A 15822-nucleotide genomic window follows, 5' to 3' on the forward strand; every position below is an offset into this window, starting at 1 on the left:
GTTGGAAGGAATACATAAAGTTGATCATTTCTTCCTTTGCATAGATATTCACTGTTTCAAGTTCTTGAATGGAGGTACATTATTTTTGTAAGTTAAAGATATCCAGTACAGGTTTATGTATTTATTTAATGTGACCTGATTTTCAAATTACCGATTGAGAGATTAAACTAAATTAGCAAATCTCAACTGTTTCTCTACTCATGGCAGATGACTTTCACCTGTTTACCACATTCTCAAAGGCATAACCAGACCTATGTGTAATTCCCTGGCAGGAGTCTAGCTTTACTCTTCCACGAAGGATAGCATATCAGAAGTTAGATGTCAAGGAGAATAACATTATTAGGGGGATAACCTTAAATGACTTTCATTCATAGATACAGAGACAGAAATAGAGATAGGCAATAGATACAGCTACTCGAGGGAGTCACAAAGAGTCAGATACAACTGAGTGACTGAACACACACACACAATCTTATAGTTACAATGGAAGAAAAAACTTTGGTGATTTCCTAACATTGGTAACAAATTACCTGTGACATAATTACAAAACACTAGAATGTCTGAGAAGTGAAAGCAAAACAAAAATGGTCTTAGACCTTGCTACTCAATAGGTGCTCCACTGACCAGCAGTATTAGCCTTACCTGAGAGCTTGTTGCATGTGCTAAGTCTCTTCAGTAGTGTGTGACCATTTGGACTGTAGCCTGCCAGGCTCCTCTGTCCATGTGACTCTCCAGGCAAGAATACTGGAGTGGGTGGCCTTGACCTCCTCCAGGGGATCTTCCCGACTCAGAGATACAACTCTCCTCTCTTGTGTCTCCTGCATTGGCAGGCAGGTTCTTTACCACTACCACTACCTGGGAAGCCTGTGAGCTCGTCATACCTACAGAATCTCAGGCCCCTCCCCCATGCCCGCTGAATCAAAATCTGCATTTTAACAAGATCACCGTATGATTCATGAGCACATTAAAGTTTGAGAAGCACTGGCCTAAATGTTGAGTTCCTTCTAACTCAGAGATTTGGGGAACCTAGGTAAAAATAGACCAGATATGACCTCAGTCCCTGCAATAAAATCTAACCCTTTATATACTGACTTCCATGCTTCCAAAATTTCAGACTTCCTTTCTTCCTTCAAGCATTAACCATGCTACCAAAGGAGACAAACTATTTTCTGGGGAACAGTTGCTATTCAGCATTAAGTAGCTGCCAGATCGCTTGCACAAAATTGCAATTCTTAACTCAGGCACCTGCTTTGACTTTCAAGATTCCAAGCATTAGGTGTAACAGTTTTGAGTTTGTGATTTCATCTTCGTACCCATCCTCACCCCCAGGACTGTTGGCACGTATCTAAAGATTAATCAGAAAATAAAACCATAAAACAAAATGGCACTATAATTTGAAAGACAAGAGTGCTTTGAAACTTTTCATTATGCTGTCAAAAAAGAAAATTGGTGTTTGTTAGCATTCAATACTTTATGGTGGTTTTCTCATACAACACTTTGTATCTACTCTGTGATACCCAGTATCAATTTTGCAGCAATTCATTATGCATAGGGCTTCCCAGGTGGCACTAGTGGTAGAGAACCCACCTGCCAATGCAGGAGACGTAAGAGATGGGCATTCAATCCCTGCGTCGGGAAGATCCCCTGAAGAAGGGCATGGCAACCCACTACAGTATTCTTGCCTGGAGAATCCTCATGGACAGAGGAGACAGGGGGACTACAGTCCATAGCGTCGCACAGAGTCAGACAAGACTGAAGTGACTAGCACCCACACCTGCACGCACTACGTATATACATAGGCCATATGAATGATTTTTGCCTTGTAGTTTGGCACCTATCTGGAAAAGCCTTTCTCTAGTCTCTCTGATGAACAGACAATAGGAAGAATTTTTCTGGGTATGTGTGAGAAGATTGGGTCACTAATGCAAGAAGCTTACTGAAAAGTAATAGACCTCATGATATACCAAATCACACTTTTCTCATGTCTCTTTGCTTTACTCTGTTTTTCTCTATAGGAAGTTTTTCCAAATGCCTTGGAAAATGTTACCAGATCAAGCCTAAAAACCTAATTCATCTATTTTGCTTTCAGCTATTGTCTTCTCTTTGGCCCTTCATGTTTTTGTTTTAGAGTCCATGCATCTCAGTTTCTTGTTGATACTCAGAGGGGAAAATGTCATCTTAATAATAGTTATAAGTTGCCCAACAGCCATTTCTCATTAGGTGATGACAGGCCCTGTCATATTCAATACTTATCCATGAAAATGTAAAATGAAAAAGAAAAGGGATTTTATTTCTGAAATAGTTGGAAGTATTGTGGCACAGAGAAATAGGAAATGGAATAATTCAAGACACAACTGACCCTAGTAAGACTTCAACAAACAATAGAGACAGAGATATATTGCCTGAGCCATGAAGCAATATTTCGTTTTGTCTTTTTATAAGTGCATACTTCTCAAAAAAAATGATGATAAAATATGTCACTTTGAGCACAATTATTGAAAGTGACGGGTTCCCTGGTCATTCAGACTGTAAAGAATCTGCCTGCAATGCAGGAGACCTGGGTTCAATTCCTGGGTCGGGAAAATCCCTTGGAGGAGGGCATGGCAACCCACTCCAGTATTCCTGCCTGGAGAATTGAAAGTGATAGTTTTTCATTGAGATGGTGGCTAATCTCTTTGAATAGTTGAGTCTGTCCACTGAAGGAAGATTTTCTATTAAGTCTAAGTCAGCCCTCAGCTAGAACAACCCTAAACAGTGACCACCTGATGGGTTCACCTGCATTGATCCCTGCTATTTATTAATGAGTACACATCTCGAGTCCCTCCTGTGTGCATTAACAGCTATGGGGACACATAGGATATCGGAAACGTGATGCCCACATGTTATGTAGTTTCCACTTACTGTTAATTGGAGCCTTTGTGAAAATTGAGCCATGGGAGCCACTGAAATTAACTGTTGGATGCTTGGATGAATATGGCCAGCCTTACCTGCAGGGGATCATCTGGGAAATAAGATTTCAGAGGTGTCAAGAAAGTTGCACAGTCCAAAAGAACATACCCCTCAACCACTGTTTAGATGCCTAAAATACCACCAGCCTGCCGTACTATTAAGTATGCATAGGTCTGTGCAACCTGTTACATGACAACTCCCTGGGGGAAAGCTATCTGCTAAGAGAAGTTTGCTCTGCCTTTGCAGAATAATTATTCCTGTGGTTCTGGTTTGTACTGAGAAAAATGCAGACAACAGTGGAGCACCCATTGGAGGGAATGCCAGGGAACCCACCCTGCCAATTCCTTCTTTCACTTTTCTTTCTACTTGTGCAATCACCTCAAGTCATCAATGCAAAGATGTAATTAAGCAAAGAAGGATGGCTTCCTTCTTGTATATCCTTATAAAGTGAGCAGCCACCCTACAGCAGCAATGTGCATGTGTACTCAGTCACTTCAGTTGTGTCCTACTCTTTGTGACCCCCAAAACTGGAGCCTGCCAAGCTCCTCCACCCATGGGATTTCCCAGGCAAGAATACTAAAGTGGGCTGCCATGCCCTCCTCCAGGGGATCTTCCCAACCCAGGAATACAACCTGCGTCTCCCGTGGCTCCAGCACTGCAGGCAAATTTTTTACCACTGAGCCACTGGGGAAGCCCTTACTGTTGCTGTGTATCATAAATCAATCCCCAAAGCTATTTGTACTCATCTGCAACCGGCCACCTTCACCACCTTCTACCTGATATCACCTTACCTGGCCATCCTTCACCTCAGTGCCTGGTTCAGAAAAAGACCTATATACAAAGCCTTCTTGGTCCCCCTCAGGCAGAATGAATCTCTCTCCCTTGGTACCCCATTTTGTGCTTGCTTGGCTTTCCAGAGAATAGAGAGTATTATCTCCAGCTGCGGATCTTGACTTGTTTGAGTCACCTGCCTGATGGAGCAAGATATTTTCTGAGACTCCAGTAGTTATGGCAGCTCCTGGATCAACTCATCCACATTACCTGGGAGCTTGTTAGAAATACAACTTCTCAGACTCAGCCTACCCCAGCCCTAAATGAAGCAGAAGCTCTGGGGGTGGGGCCCAGTATTCTGTGTTTTAACAAACCTCCTCCCCGCTGCAGGGGGTTCTGATGTCCAGCCAAGTTTGACAGCCACTGTTTGATGGTCCCTGACTCCCTCCTTTCTGTCACAGTGTCAGAGCAGCCACCATAAACTCTTTTGCTGACTGTTTAAACACAACCAACATGTTGGCACAACTAAGATAGAACCAAAATCCACTGCTAGGTTTATTTCTGTTGATGAGAGCTGAAATGTGTTAACCTTAGCTACTGGACTGATTGTCAGAAAGGAAGAAGATTTTGTTGGTTTACATCAGCCAGAATAAATTGCCAGCTGACACTCTTTGTATGTGTAGTCACAAATACTATAAATCATTGACTGGAATTTGGTGACAGCTTTCCTGCCCCACCTCCCAGCAGACAGCATCTTGTTAGTGTGTCATGGGGATGCTAACAATATATTTATCGCATCTTCTAAGAAATCTGATGATTCTGGGAGTTATTTTTCTTTTTGTGTGTGGAACATCATAAAAAAGAATTGCAGCGTTTCATTTCTTTTTCTATTACACTCTCTTGCTGCTTTTATAATGCTCTTTCTAAAAAATATAGATATATAATAACAACAAAATTTGCTTCCAGAAGAGAATGGATCACACATTGTGTTATATCTGTGTGTGTGTGTTCTTCTCCCCAGCCATATTTGTACACATGGGAAATAATCCTGCTATAATGTCATCTTTAAAGGGCTGCCTCAAGGAATCTCAGTGTTGTTGGCAAAATTGAATTTTGCTGACCTAGATCACATTATTGCTTTTCTAATTTGACTATGGCTCATCCAGAGCTAGAAAACTTGGTCAGCTGGCCTATTGATTCGTTGCCCCAAAACTTTTGCACTTGTGCCTCCAGCTGAACTTGCCTCTAATATTTTAACTTGCTCTACAGAGGACCCAAGTTTCAGGTTTTTAATCCTTTTGAAAATGGTGGTTTTGTTCTTTATTTTCTTCTTTTAAGTGCTGGTGCTACTGGAGAATTGCATAGGCCCAAGAAGGCAGGGATGAGAAGGGAAATTCCTAACAATATCTGATTGGAATATGAGACCCATGCTGGCACCCCTTCTAGAGGTGGCAGGTAGCAAATAGGAAACTGAACATCCAGAGCAGGCCCAGAGGACCTGGACACTTAGTGCTGGCTGTGCCACTAACCACCTGTGTGATCCCAGGCAAGTCACCATACCTTTCTGGTCCTTAGTCTTCACAGCCAGACAATGGGAACTTGGAGGATCTGACTTTCAGGATTTCCATCTAAGCCTTAATAATACTTTCTGGACTCTAATTTTATAATGCTTATAAATAAAAATAGTTGATAATACTTTTAAGGATCATATGGAAACTCTATTTTTAGTTTGTTAAGGAATATAATCAGGATTGCCAGGACAAATATCAATAAAGTCAGATATGTGGATGACACAACCCTTATGGCAGAAAGCAAAGAGGAATTAAAGAGCCTCTTGATGAAAGTTAAAGAGAAGAGTGAAAAAGCTGACTTAAAACTCAGCATTCACAAAACTAAGATCATGGTATCCAGTCCCATCACCTCATGGCAAACAGATGTGGAAACAGTGAGAGACTTTATTTTGGGGGGCTCCAAAATCACTGCAGATGGTGGCTGCAGCCATGAAATTAAAAGATGCTTGCTCCTTGGAAGAAAAACTATGACCAACCTAGACAGCATATTAAAAAGCAGAGACATTACTTTGCCAACAAAGGTCCATCTAGTCAAAGCTATGGTTTTTCCAGTAGTCATGTATGGATGTGAGAGTTGGACCATAAAGAAAGGTGAGTGCCAAAGAATCAATGCTTTTGAACTGTGGTGTTGGAGAAGACTCTTGAGAGTCCCTTGGACTGCAAGGAGATCCAACCAGTCAATCCTAAAGGAAATCAGTCCTGAATATTCATTGGAAGGACTGATGCTGAAGCTGAAACTCCAATACTTTGGCTGCCTGATGTAAGGAATTGACTCATGGGAAAAGACCCTGATGCTGGGAAAGATTGAAGGCAGGAGGAGAAGGGGACAACAGAGGATGAGGTGGTTGGATGACATCACCAACATGATGGACATAAATTTGAGAAAGCTCTGGGAGTTTGTGATGGACAGGGAGGCCTGACGTCCTGCAGTCAATTGGGTTGCAAAGAGTCAGACACAACTGAGTGACTGAACTGAACTGAACTGATATCCAGAGAAAACCATAATTAGAAAATATATATGCACCCCAATGTTCATAGAAGCACTATTTACAATAGCAAAGACATGGAAGTAAACTAAATGTCCACTGACAGGTGAATGGATAAAGAAGATGTGGCATATATATATATATATATATATATATATATATATTTTATATATATAAAATCGGGCTTCCCTGATAGCTCAATTGGTAAAGAATCTGCCTGCAATGTGGGAGACCTGGATTCAATCCCTGGGTTGGGAAGATCCCCTGGAGAAGGGAAAGGCTACCCACTCCAGTATTTTGGCCTGGAGTATTCCATGGACTGTATAGTCCATGGGGTCGCAAAGAGTCAGACACGACTAAGCGACTTTCACTTTCATATATATATAATGGAATTCTCTGTGTGTGTGCTCAGTTGTGTCTGACCCTTTGCAACCCCAAGGACTGTAGCCCACCAGGCTCCTCTGTCCATGGAATTTTCCAGGCAAGAAGACTGCAGCAGCTTGCCATTTCCTCCTCCAGGGGATCTTCCCGATCTAGAGATCAAACCCACGTCTCCTGCGTCTCCTACACTGGCAGGTAGATTCTTTACTACAGAGTCACCCGGGAAGACCAATGGAATACTGCTGAGCCATTAAGAAAGAATGAAGTGACACTGTTTACAGCAACACGGATGGACCTACAGATCATTACGCTAATGCAAGTCAGTCAGACGGAGAAAGACAAATATTATATGACATTATGGATATATGGAATCTGAAAAATGGCTACAAGTGCACTTATCTACAAAACCACAATAGAGCTATAGATATAGAAAATAAACTTATGGTTACCAGGGGTAAGGAGGGGAGGGATAAACTGGAAGTTGGGATTGACATATACACATTATTATATATAAAATAAACAACAAACACTCACCATATGGCACAGAAAAGTACTCAATATATTATAATAATGTATAAGGGAAAAGAATCTGAAAAATAATATGTGTATATATATAGCTGAATATGTATAACTATATATAATACATATATATGTATGTATAACTGAATTACTTTCTTATACACCTGAAACTAACACAACATTGTAAATCAGCTATGCTTTAGTTAAAATAAAATAAATAGTTGATAAGTGAAACCTCAGTTTTATCAATAGCAGGGTCAAGCACAAGAGGACGTTGAACACCTTTTTACTTTCCTAGCTGTGAAAACTTCAGGTACTTTAGGAAGCAGGAAGAACATTTCTCTACTACAGACTCTTTAGCCCATTTCTGCAGGGCCTGCCTTCTGATATCTTTGCCATTATTTTCTATGTAACTCCTGGCAGACATTCTCACTGATGACATTTTTCTTTACTGAACATTCCCAAACTAGATTACCCTTTTGGAAGGAGGCAAAGTTGATGTTTACCATGTAACTTCAGAAATTCTCACTGATGTCCTGGCTCCTTTGTGACCTACTCTCAACGAAAATTTTGGTCTGTTTTGCTGAAAATTTTACCTTCATTTTAGTTGTAAAGGATTTGTTACCAAAACAAACCACTCATTATACACAAATATACAATTTCAATGTTTTATAGGAGATTATTTGACTTAATTTCAATCAACAGTCATTAGAAGGAAAGAAATAGAAACAATAGAGAGAAGTAACAGCACATACATCATCAAACTGGGCTGACCTACATCCAGACGTAAACAGTGCTGGGAAGTCCCAAGTAACAGCAATCTTGAGTTCCAATTGGGAAAGGGTCCTGGGTAGTGCATCCACCCCATGGATGAGACTTCAAAGTGCAGTTTTGTGAGCTCCTGCTTATAATTCCAAGCTGAAAACTGACATCATCCGTTTACACACAAAAATGCAGCTCCTTTTTTTTAAAGTTTTACAATGTTGTTTGTTTCACCTTGTGAGTCATAAGACTTAGACCCCGGAGACCTGGCCAGATCCTCAGGGGCCTAAGAGATTCTAAAACCCACTCCCTTTCTTATCTAAATAACCATCTGACTTGTGCTTGCCAGCAGGCATGAAACTGGGCAGTGTCCAGGCAGGTCAGAGGCCTTCTCTCCTGCTTCTAAAGCCTGAACAAGATTTCCTCCACTTTAATTTCCCTAACATGATCTGAATCTCCTCACTCCCATTCTTAAAACAGGTGATCACACAGAAAATCAACCCTTGGGATCACATTGCTTTGGGTAATGACTCTCTCTTACGAGGATTTTCCAATTGGCCCCTCTCCCCAAGTGCCAAGTGCCTGTGATGCTTCAGTAGCCATGTCTGAGATCCCAAGAAGTGAGAACTCTGGTGGCTCCACCTCCATTCAGACAGACCAACTCCATTGCTTCCTAGCTCCAATTGTACTGATTTTTATTCTGGAGTTCTACATAATGTTGAATTTGGGTGGGGGGAGATTTATTGCCTTAAAACTTACAATGAAAAAGATGGAAAACCACTGTCTTACTGAACGTCTCTGTTGCTGTTGCTGCTAAGTCGCGTCAGTCGTGTAGATCTGCCCATATTTCCAGGCTCTTCCTTTCAAGGATTTTTGCTCATTTCCCTCAGTTCATTCATCCACTTCATAGAAATATGAACATCTGTCACAGAATATGGACATGTTCCAGTTATTGTTTATGTGTGGGGGGGGGGAGTAATAAAGATGAAATACACAATCCTTGCCTTTGTTTGGGTTCCTACTGCAAAGGCAGTAGAAGAAAAAGGCTTTCCTTTAGGACTTGGATCCCAGGGAGCAGGATAGCAAGAGAGGGTTTGTGAAACAGGGAATAAAAGAAACCAGCATGGGTCTGCATCAGCAAGTTGGCCATCCACTTCCCAAGCTCCAGCCAGAGTCCAAAGTGGCAGGGATTCATGCCTCTCCCCACTCCCAGAAGGACTGAAGTCAAGATAGGAGGTCATAATTACAGTCCTCTTGCCCTAGTATGGAGTGCCATTGTGTTACTGAATGACGAATTTCAGAAAACTCAAGAACTTTGCGATGGCTGAGTGAGTGAGTGAAAGTCGCTGAGTCATGTCCAACTCTTTGAGACCCCATGGACTGTAGCCTATGGAATTCTTCAGGCCAGAATACTGGAGTGGGTAGCCTTTCCCTTCTCCAGGGGCTCTTTCCAACCCATGGATCAAACCCAGGTCTCCCACATTGCAGGCAGATTCTTTACCAGCTGAGCTGAAAGGGAAGACCTTGGGATGGCTGATTCATTCTGTATTGAACAACTTGGATATTCAGACCACAATATGTGGAGGTGGGTGCTGTGTACACACAAAAGCAAAATCCCAATGCACAGGGATCAGCATCTCCCTCAGCACCCTGTTTACAGCTAAACATGCACAGACCCACTGTGCCTACCAGCCAGGACCAATTGCATTTGTGTGGGTCTGTGCTGCCTTTCAGACAGGTTTTTGAAAAGAGTAGCCTGGAGTATTTCTGAATACAGTAATGAAAGTTGTTTTTTTTTTTTTTTCTCCTCACATACCGGAGGGTTTTCCTATAGCCTTGAATATCAGCTTTTGAATCCCTGAAAGCTCTTACCACACAATACAGGTTTTTTTTATTCAAAGAGTACAGTATCAGGAAATTCTTTTTCTGAGATGAATAATACAGTTTTAAAGTGATTGCAGAGTTCCTGAAGTTAGTAGGACTTTGGAGAATACAGGACAACTTGAACCTAAGGTGCTTAAGACCCTTGTAAAAGTTTTACGGTTCTTTCATGCTTTTGCTTTTGTGTTTTAAAATGTGGAAAGACCTTGAGGGAAAAAAGAGGAAGCAAAATGTTATCAGAAGAGGGAAAAAAAAAATCTTGTGAATGCTACCTGGAGGGGAAAATGTGAAACTGGATCTGAATTTCCTTTTTGTTTTTGAGAAGAATGTTACTGCCTATGAAATATGAGGCCTGTGAAGGACAAAATGTTTCAAAGTCACTCTTTGGAACAGCCCCCAAATTCCACATATGGGGTGTTTTTGTCACATGACTGAACAACTTGTAACTGACAGTGAAAGCTCTGGAGTCCCCTTTTCTGCACTCACAAATCTCAGACTTCCAATTACCTATCACCTATCACTTATTATGTGCTTCCCACGTGGCTCAGTGGTAAAGAATCTGCCTGCCAGTGCAGGAGACACGAGAGATTAAGGTTTAATCCCTAGGTCGGGAAGATTACTTGGAGGAGGAAATGGCAACCCACTCCAGTATTCTTGCCTGGAGAATCCCCATGGACAGAGGTGCCTGGTGGGCTACAGTCCATGGGGTGACAAAGGGTCGGAAACAGCTGAGGATGCACAAAGTAGCACTAGCCTATCACTTATTATTCATTCTGTAAAAATTATGGTAATATCTACTATGTACCAGGTACAGCATCATGTTGTGAAGATGAAGATAATGGTGAGAAAAAAACAGACACCTTCCCTTGTGTCTTGGAGTTCACCATCTAGTGAACACATATAACAAACATAATGGCCACAACTATGACTGCTGCCAGAGACAATAGGAGAGGCCATGAAAACACAGGAAGGCTGATATGCTTTGGAGGTCAGGAAACAGGTTCCTGTAAGGCAGTCAGGACTGAGGTGAAATATCAAAGGACATTCCAGGTTGTGGGAAGAACCTAGAGAGAAACTCTGGGATAGGAAGGAAGGAAAGGGACTGCTCCTGGAACTAAAAGGCAGGGAGGAAAAGCTAGAGGTAGGGTGAAGAGAAATGGCCGGGAGAGGGCTCCAAATTGGTATCACAGACCCTCATAGAGCTGCTTTTCCACCTCTTCTGGATTTCTGACTTTATGTTAAAAGAAAATGGACAGCCATTAAAGGGTTTGAAAGAGAGATGTGACAAGATTTGATTGTGTTTTTTAAAAACCACACTGAATTGAAGGTGAATGAGAAGTTGGAAGCCAGCAGGAGACCCGATGCGGTGAGTGATGGGGGCTAGTTCAAAGGCTGTGGCTGTAACCCTGACCAGAGATGGTAGTGGCAGAAGAGATAGAATTGGAGTTTCTTGAAATATTAATAGTTAAGCCAGTAGCAAAGGACTGGATGGGAGAGGAAGCAATAGGTGATCAGGGAAGATGTTGGGGTGGGCAGGGAGGGAGGAGGCGGTGAAGTTACCAATGGTACCCATAAGTGTCTGGGCATCCAGACCATTCATCGAAGGGCTGGTCAGAAAGCAGGAAGAAGGGTTTGTGTGGGTGTGTGGGTACAGGGAAAGGGAGGTGTGGGTAGCAACAGGAGAGAGGGGCAGGGGTCCTGTTTGTGGGGGAGGGTTGGAAGTGAATGGTCGTTCTAGCACCTAGGCCTCCAGTCTTTCCAACCCAAGGAGTGGCTTTGAAACTTTGGACCATGACCCCCAGGGAGAAATAGGTTCTACACAGTCCACCTGCACACAGACAGGGGATAGAGAAATTCACAAGACAGTGTTTCCCTGTTTCACGTGCAACGAAGGGAGATTTTCTATTTTGTGTATGTTAGTGGCTTAGTCATGTCTGACTCTTTGTGACCCCATGAGGTATGTAGCTCACCAGGCTCCTCTTTCCATGGGATTCTCCAGTCAAGAATATTGGAGTGGGTTGCCGTGCCCTTCTCCAGACTTCCTAATCTTACACTTAAAAAAAAAAAAAAAAAAAGAGGTCAGCTTGGGCATCCCCCCACTCTCCTGAACCCCTCCCCTAGGCGCTGATGTCGGTGCTGACGGCGGTGCTGATGGCGGCTGCGACCATTGTGGCGTCACCCAGGGCGTACTTTGTGACGCACAGGAGCTGGGGCGAGGCCTTTAGGGCACGAGGCACAGTCCAGCAGCCAGACCGCGCAGCAGTTTGTGCCTGAAGCACAGCGGCGGGCAGCTGCGGCGACCCAACATTCAGCGGCGGCCCAACATTCAGCGGCGGCCCTTCACTCTCCAAAGATGTCAGCCCCCACCACCTCTCGCCGGCCCATCAAGGGAATCCTGAAAAACAAAAGTTCCACCGCTTCCTCAGTCGCAGGCTCGGCCCAGCAGTCCGGTGGACCACTCCAGGAGGTCCATAGAAAGAAATCCCAAAAGTGGGACGAGTCGAACATCTTGGCGACCTACCGTCCAGAGTACAGAGACTACGATTTCATGAAGATGAATGAGCCCAGCACTCCCCACTTCGGTCTGCAGAATTATGGGGAAAGAAGTGCAGAGAGTGAAGCCACAGCCATCGACAGCTTAACCAAGAGATTGGCCGCCACCTACACCTCCGATTCCAACTATCCAGGGCTGGAGCCCAAACTGGATGGAGCGCACAGCTGCAAAATCTACCTTGACAGGCAAGAGAAACGTCGGCAGTTCGAAATGAAAAGGAAACTTCACTACAGCGAAGGAAGGAACATCAAACTCGCCCGACAACTGATTTCCAGAGATCTACTGCATGACTACGAGGATGAGGATGATAAAAACGAGGAAAGCCACGACAAGACTACCACCCAGGAAGAAGCAGAGCAAGGCGCCACCAGCGACGAAGGCCTGCAGACACAGACCTGCTGCTACCACAGTGATGATGATGACGAAGACGACAAGTAGATCGGGTTTGATCGAGTAGACAACGCTCGATCCACGCTGCAATGGTTTGATCCACAACTTGTTCCTGTAATATTCAGCTTCTTGTTCTGTGCAGCTCATGCAAGTAATGAACTACTTACCAGTTACGTTGCACTGTGACAATTCAATGGTAAACATAGCAAATAATAGCTTAACTGGAAAAAAAATCTCCGCTTGGTACTCTGGTTCTTTGCCGTAAATACCGATTCTGATATTCGTCTAAAACCCCATTACTTTGAGAAAAGTGTTCATTAAAGTACATGTACATAGTATATAGCTTTTGATGTGTTAAAGGTTTAAAAAGGGTGGGGGGGGCTAATTTATATTCACTTCTAGCCATACTAGCTTTAATAGAAACCATTTTGTGACAAAGGGAAAATGAGATTGGTACAGTGGGTTATGTAGTCTGATGAATATTCAGGCTGCAAAACACTTGTCTTCAGGGTGATCGGCCTGTTTAATTAAGAGGGAATATATTATAAGAGTTATTGCATTTCAGCTTTAAATTTTATCTTAATTTGTTTTCAGTGTTTATAAGAAAATGACTAAATGTTTTCTTATTTTTAAAAAGTCCTTTTCCCATGAATTATCAGGTTAAAATTGTCCCAATATTCTACTCTGTCTTTGTGCACTATATGGGCAGATTTGATATCAATTATCCTTGAAAGTCTAATGTTATCTCTGTGGTCCCTTCTCCAGACCTGTCTTGCCCTCTCCCCTCCACTCTTTATTTCCTCATCCCCAGGAAGTCTTGCCCTCTCCACCCTTTGTTCCCTCATGCCCCAGGAGGACTGAGGAAACAAAGGGTGGAAAGATTAAGACAGGTCTGAGAAGCAACCACTGAGATAATATTAGACTTTTAAGAATAACTGATATCAAATCTGCGCATATAGTGCACACAGGCAGAGTGGACATTGCAACAATTTTAACCTGATGATTCATGGAAAAAAGGACTATTTTTTTATAAGAAAATATTTAGTCATTTTCTTGTAAACACTGAAAGCAAATTAAGATAAAATTCACTTTCACTTTTCTGGGGCATACACAGCACAGTTTTTATGGAGTATCATAGATGGTAAAAACATGAGAAGCGCTTCCTTCTCTCAAATATTCTTTCATTTGTTGCCACAGTGTCATTTCTGTTTCAACCATCATGGCCCCCTCAGTCTTCTAAGATGTGGATAAAATAGATTGCATAGCAGAAGTCAGGAAATAAAATTTAGTTGCTAAATTTCTACACCTTTTTGGTTTACAGCCTGCTAAATAATGTGCTATTATTAGTTCATCATTTGTTCTAATTACCTTTTAGAGAACAACTGAACTTTTTTTCACAACAGACTCCTGCGCAACCAGTGACATGATTTTTACAGTCCCAGAATGTATGTGGACAGAAGACAGCTCAAAGGTTTTGTGTGTGTGTTTCCATTTTTCTCTTTGAAACATTACTGAGGTAATTGTGGGTTCATATGCTGTTGTGAAATAATACAGAGAAAGCCTGTGTACACTTCACCCAGATTCCCCCTGGTAACATATTGTAAAACTAGTACACCATCACAAGAAGATATTGACATCATCACTACAGTCAAGATACAGAACATTCTGTCACAGCAAGAATCCCTCAGGTTGCCCTTTTGTAGCCACATGGTCTCCATTTCTATAATTTTGTCATTCAGGAATGTTACATAAACGAAAACATATAGCATGTAACCTTTTGGGATATACCAGATTTTTTTAGCCTTTTATCCATTCAAGGACATATGGACTAGTTCCAAGTTTGGGTATTACAAATGAAGCTGCTATGAACATTCATGTACCGGTTTTTGTGTGAACATAGTTTTCACTTCTCTGGGATGAATGCCCAGGAGTGCAATTGCTGGCTTGCTTGGTAGTTGCAGTTTCCTAAGAAACTGCCAAATTGTTTTACAGAGTGACTGTGCCATTTTAAATTCCCACCAGCACCCAGCAGCGTGTAAGCATTCCAGTTTCTCTGCATCCTCACCAGCATTTGGTGTTATATCTATTTTTTATTTGTCATTTTTATATATGTGTACTGGTGTCTTAATTTGCCTTTTGCTAATAGCTAATGATGTTAAACATCTTTCCATGTGCTGCTGCTGCTGCTAAGTCGCTTCAGTCGTGTCCGACTCTGTTATTTGCAATCTGTAGATCCTCTTTGGTGAAATGCTTTCTGCTCATTTTCTATTTTGATCATTTTACTATTCAGCTTTGAGAGTTCTTTGCAATTTTTTTTTCACAATTGGTAGCTTCTTAGGGACACTTTTGCAAAGTAAAAGATTTTGATTTTGATGTGATTCACTTTATCAAGTTTTCCTTTTCTTTGTGGTGATTTTGGTACTCTTGTCAAATGTAATCTAGAATGATTTTTTTTCCAAATCATGATTTCCTAATTAAGTGACATGGTATTAGGATGCATAGAAAATGGACCTTTATTATTTAAGTTTGATTTTCCTTTGGAAAAAGGAATCTGATAATGTTCAGTTCCAGTTTCAACTTTTTATCAACATCACCTCCTCTGCTTAACTGCTTTGATGTCACCATTTGTTCACTCATTTTAAAGTATGAAATTCAGCCAGGCTGGCTATTTAAAACCTGGGACAGAAAATGGTATAAATGGATTGCTAAAAAAGAGTAACTTCCACTTGAAGGTCAAAGCAAATCTATTTTCCCCCCTAGACTTTGAAATTGCTTCCATTGTTTCCCCTCTACATTAGTATACTAAATAACATGCTATAATAAGGCAGAGTATTATTTTTTAAAAAGTGATAGTCAAGAGCCACTAAATTGGTTCCTTTAAATTACAACCTCAATTTGACAAACACTGAACTCAAAGGATCAGAATTTTTTCTCTTAAAGGATTTTGTTCTGGGAGTAACACTGTAGGTACTTATCAACCCTTCACACCTTAGAGTAAATGAAGAACATGGTGTGAATATTGATGAAAGGGAGGGGATTATAAAAGTGAGAGAAAGAG

At 41.8% G+C, this 15822-nt stretch overlaps 1 protein-coding gene across 1 annotated transcript; it reads left to right on the forward strand.

Annotated features, from left to right (window-relative positions):
* Nucleotides 1-12173: 12173 nt before the first annotated feature.
* On the forward strand, nt 12174-12812 carry PPP1R2C (PPP1R2C family member C). The gene has a single exon (XM_040266151.1). It carries the CDS (start codon nt 12174-12176, stop codon nt 12810-12812), a length of 639 nt encoding a protein of 212 aa, XP_040122085.1.
* Nucleotides 12813-15822: the final 3010 nt, after the last annotated feature.

This window comes from Oryx dammah, unplaced genomic scaffold, assembly GCF_014754425.2.
Source record: "Oryx dammah isolate SB20612 unplaced genomic scaffold, SCBI_Odam_1.1 HiC_scaffold_23, whole genome shotgun sequence".
Taxonomy (NCBI): Eukaryota; Metazoa; Chordata; class Mammalia; order Artiodactyla; family Bovidae; genus Oryx; species Oryx dammah.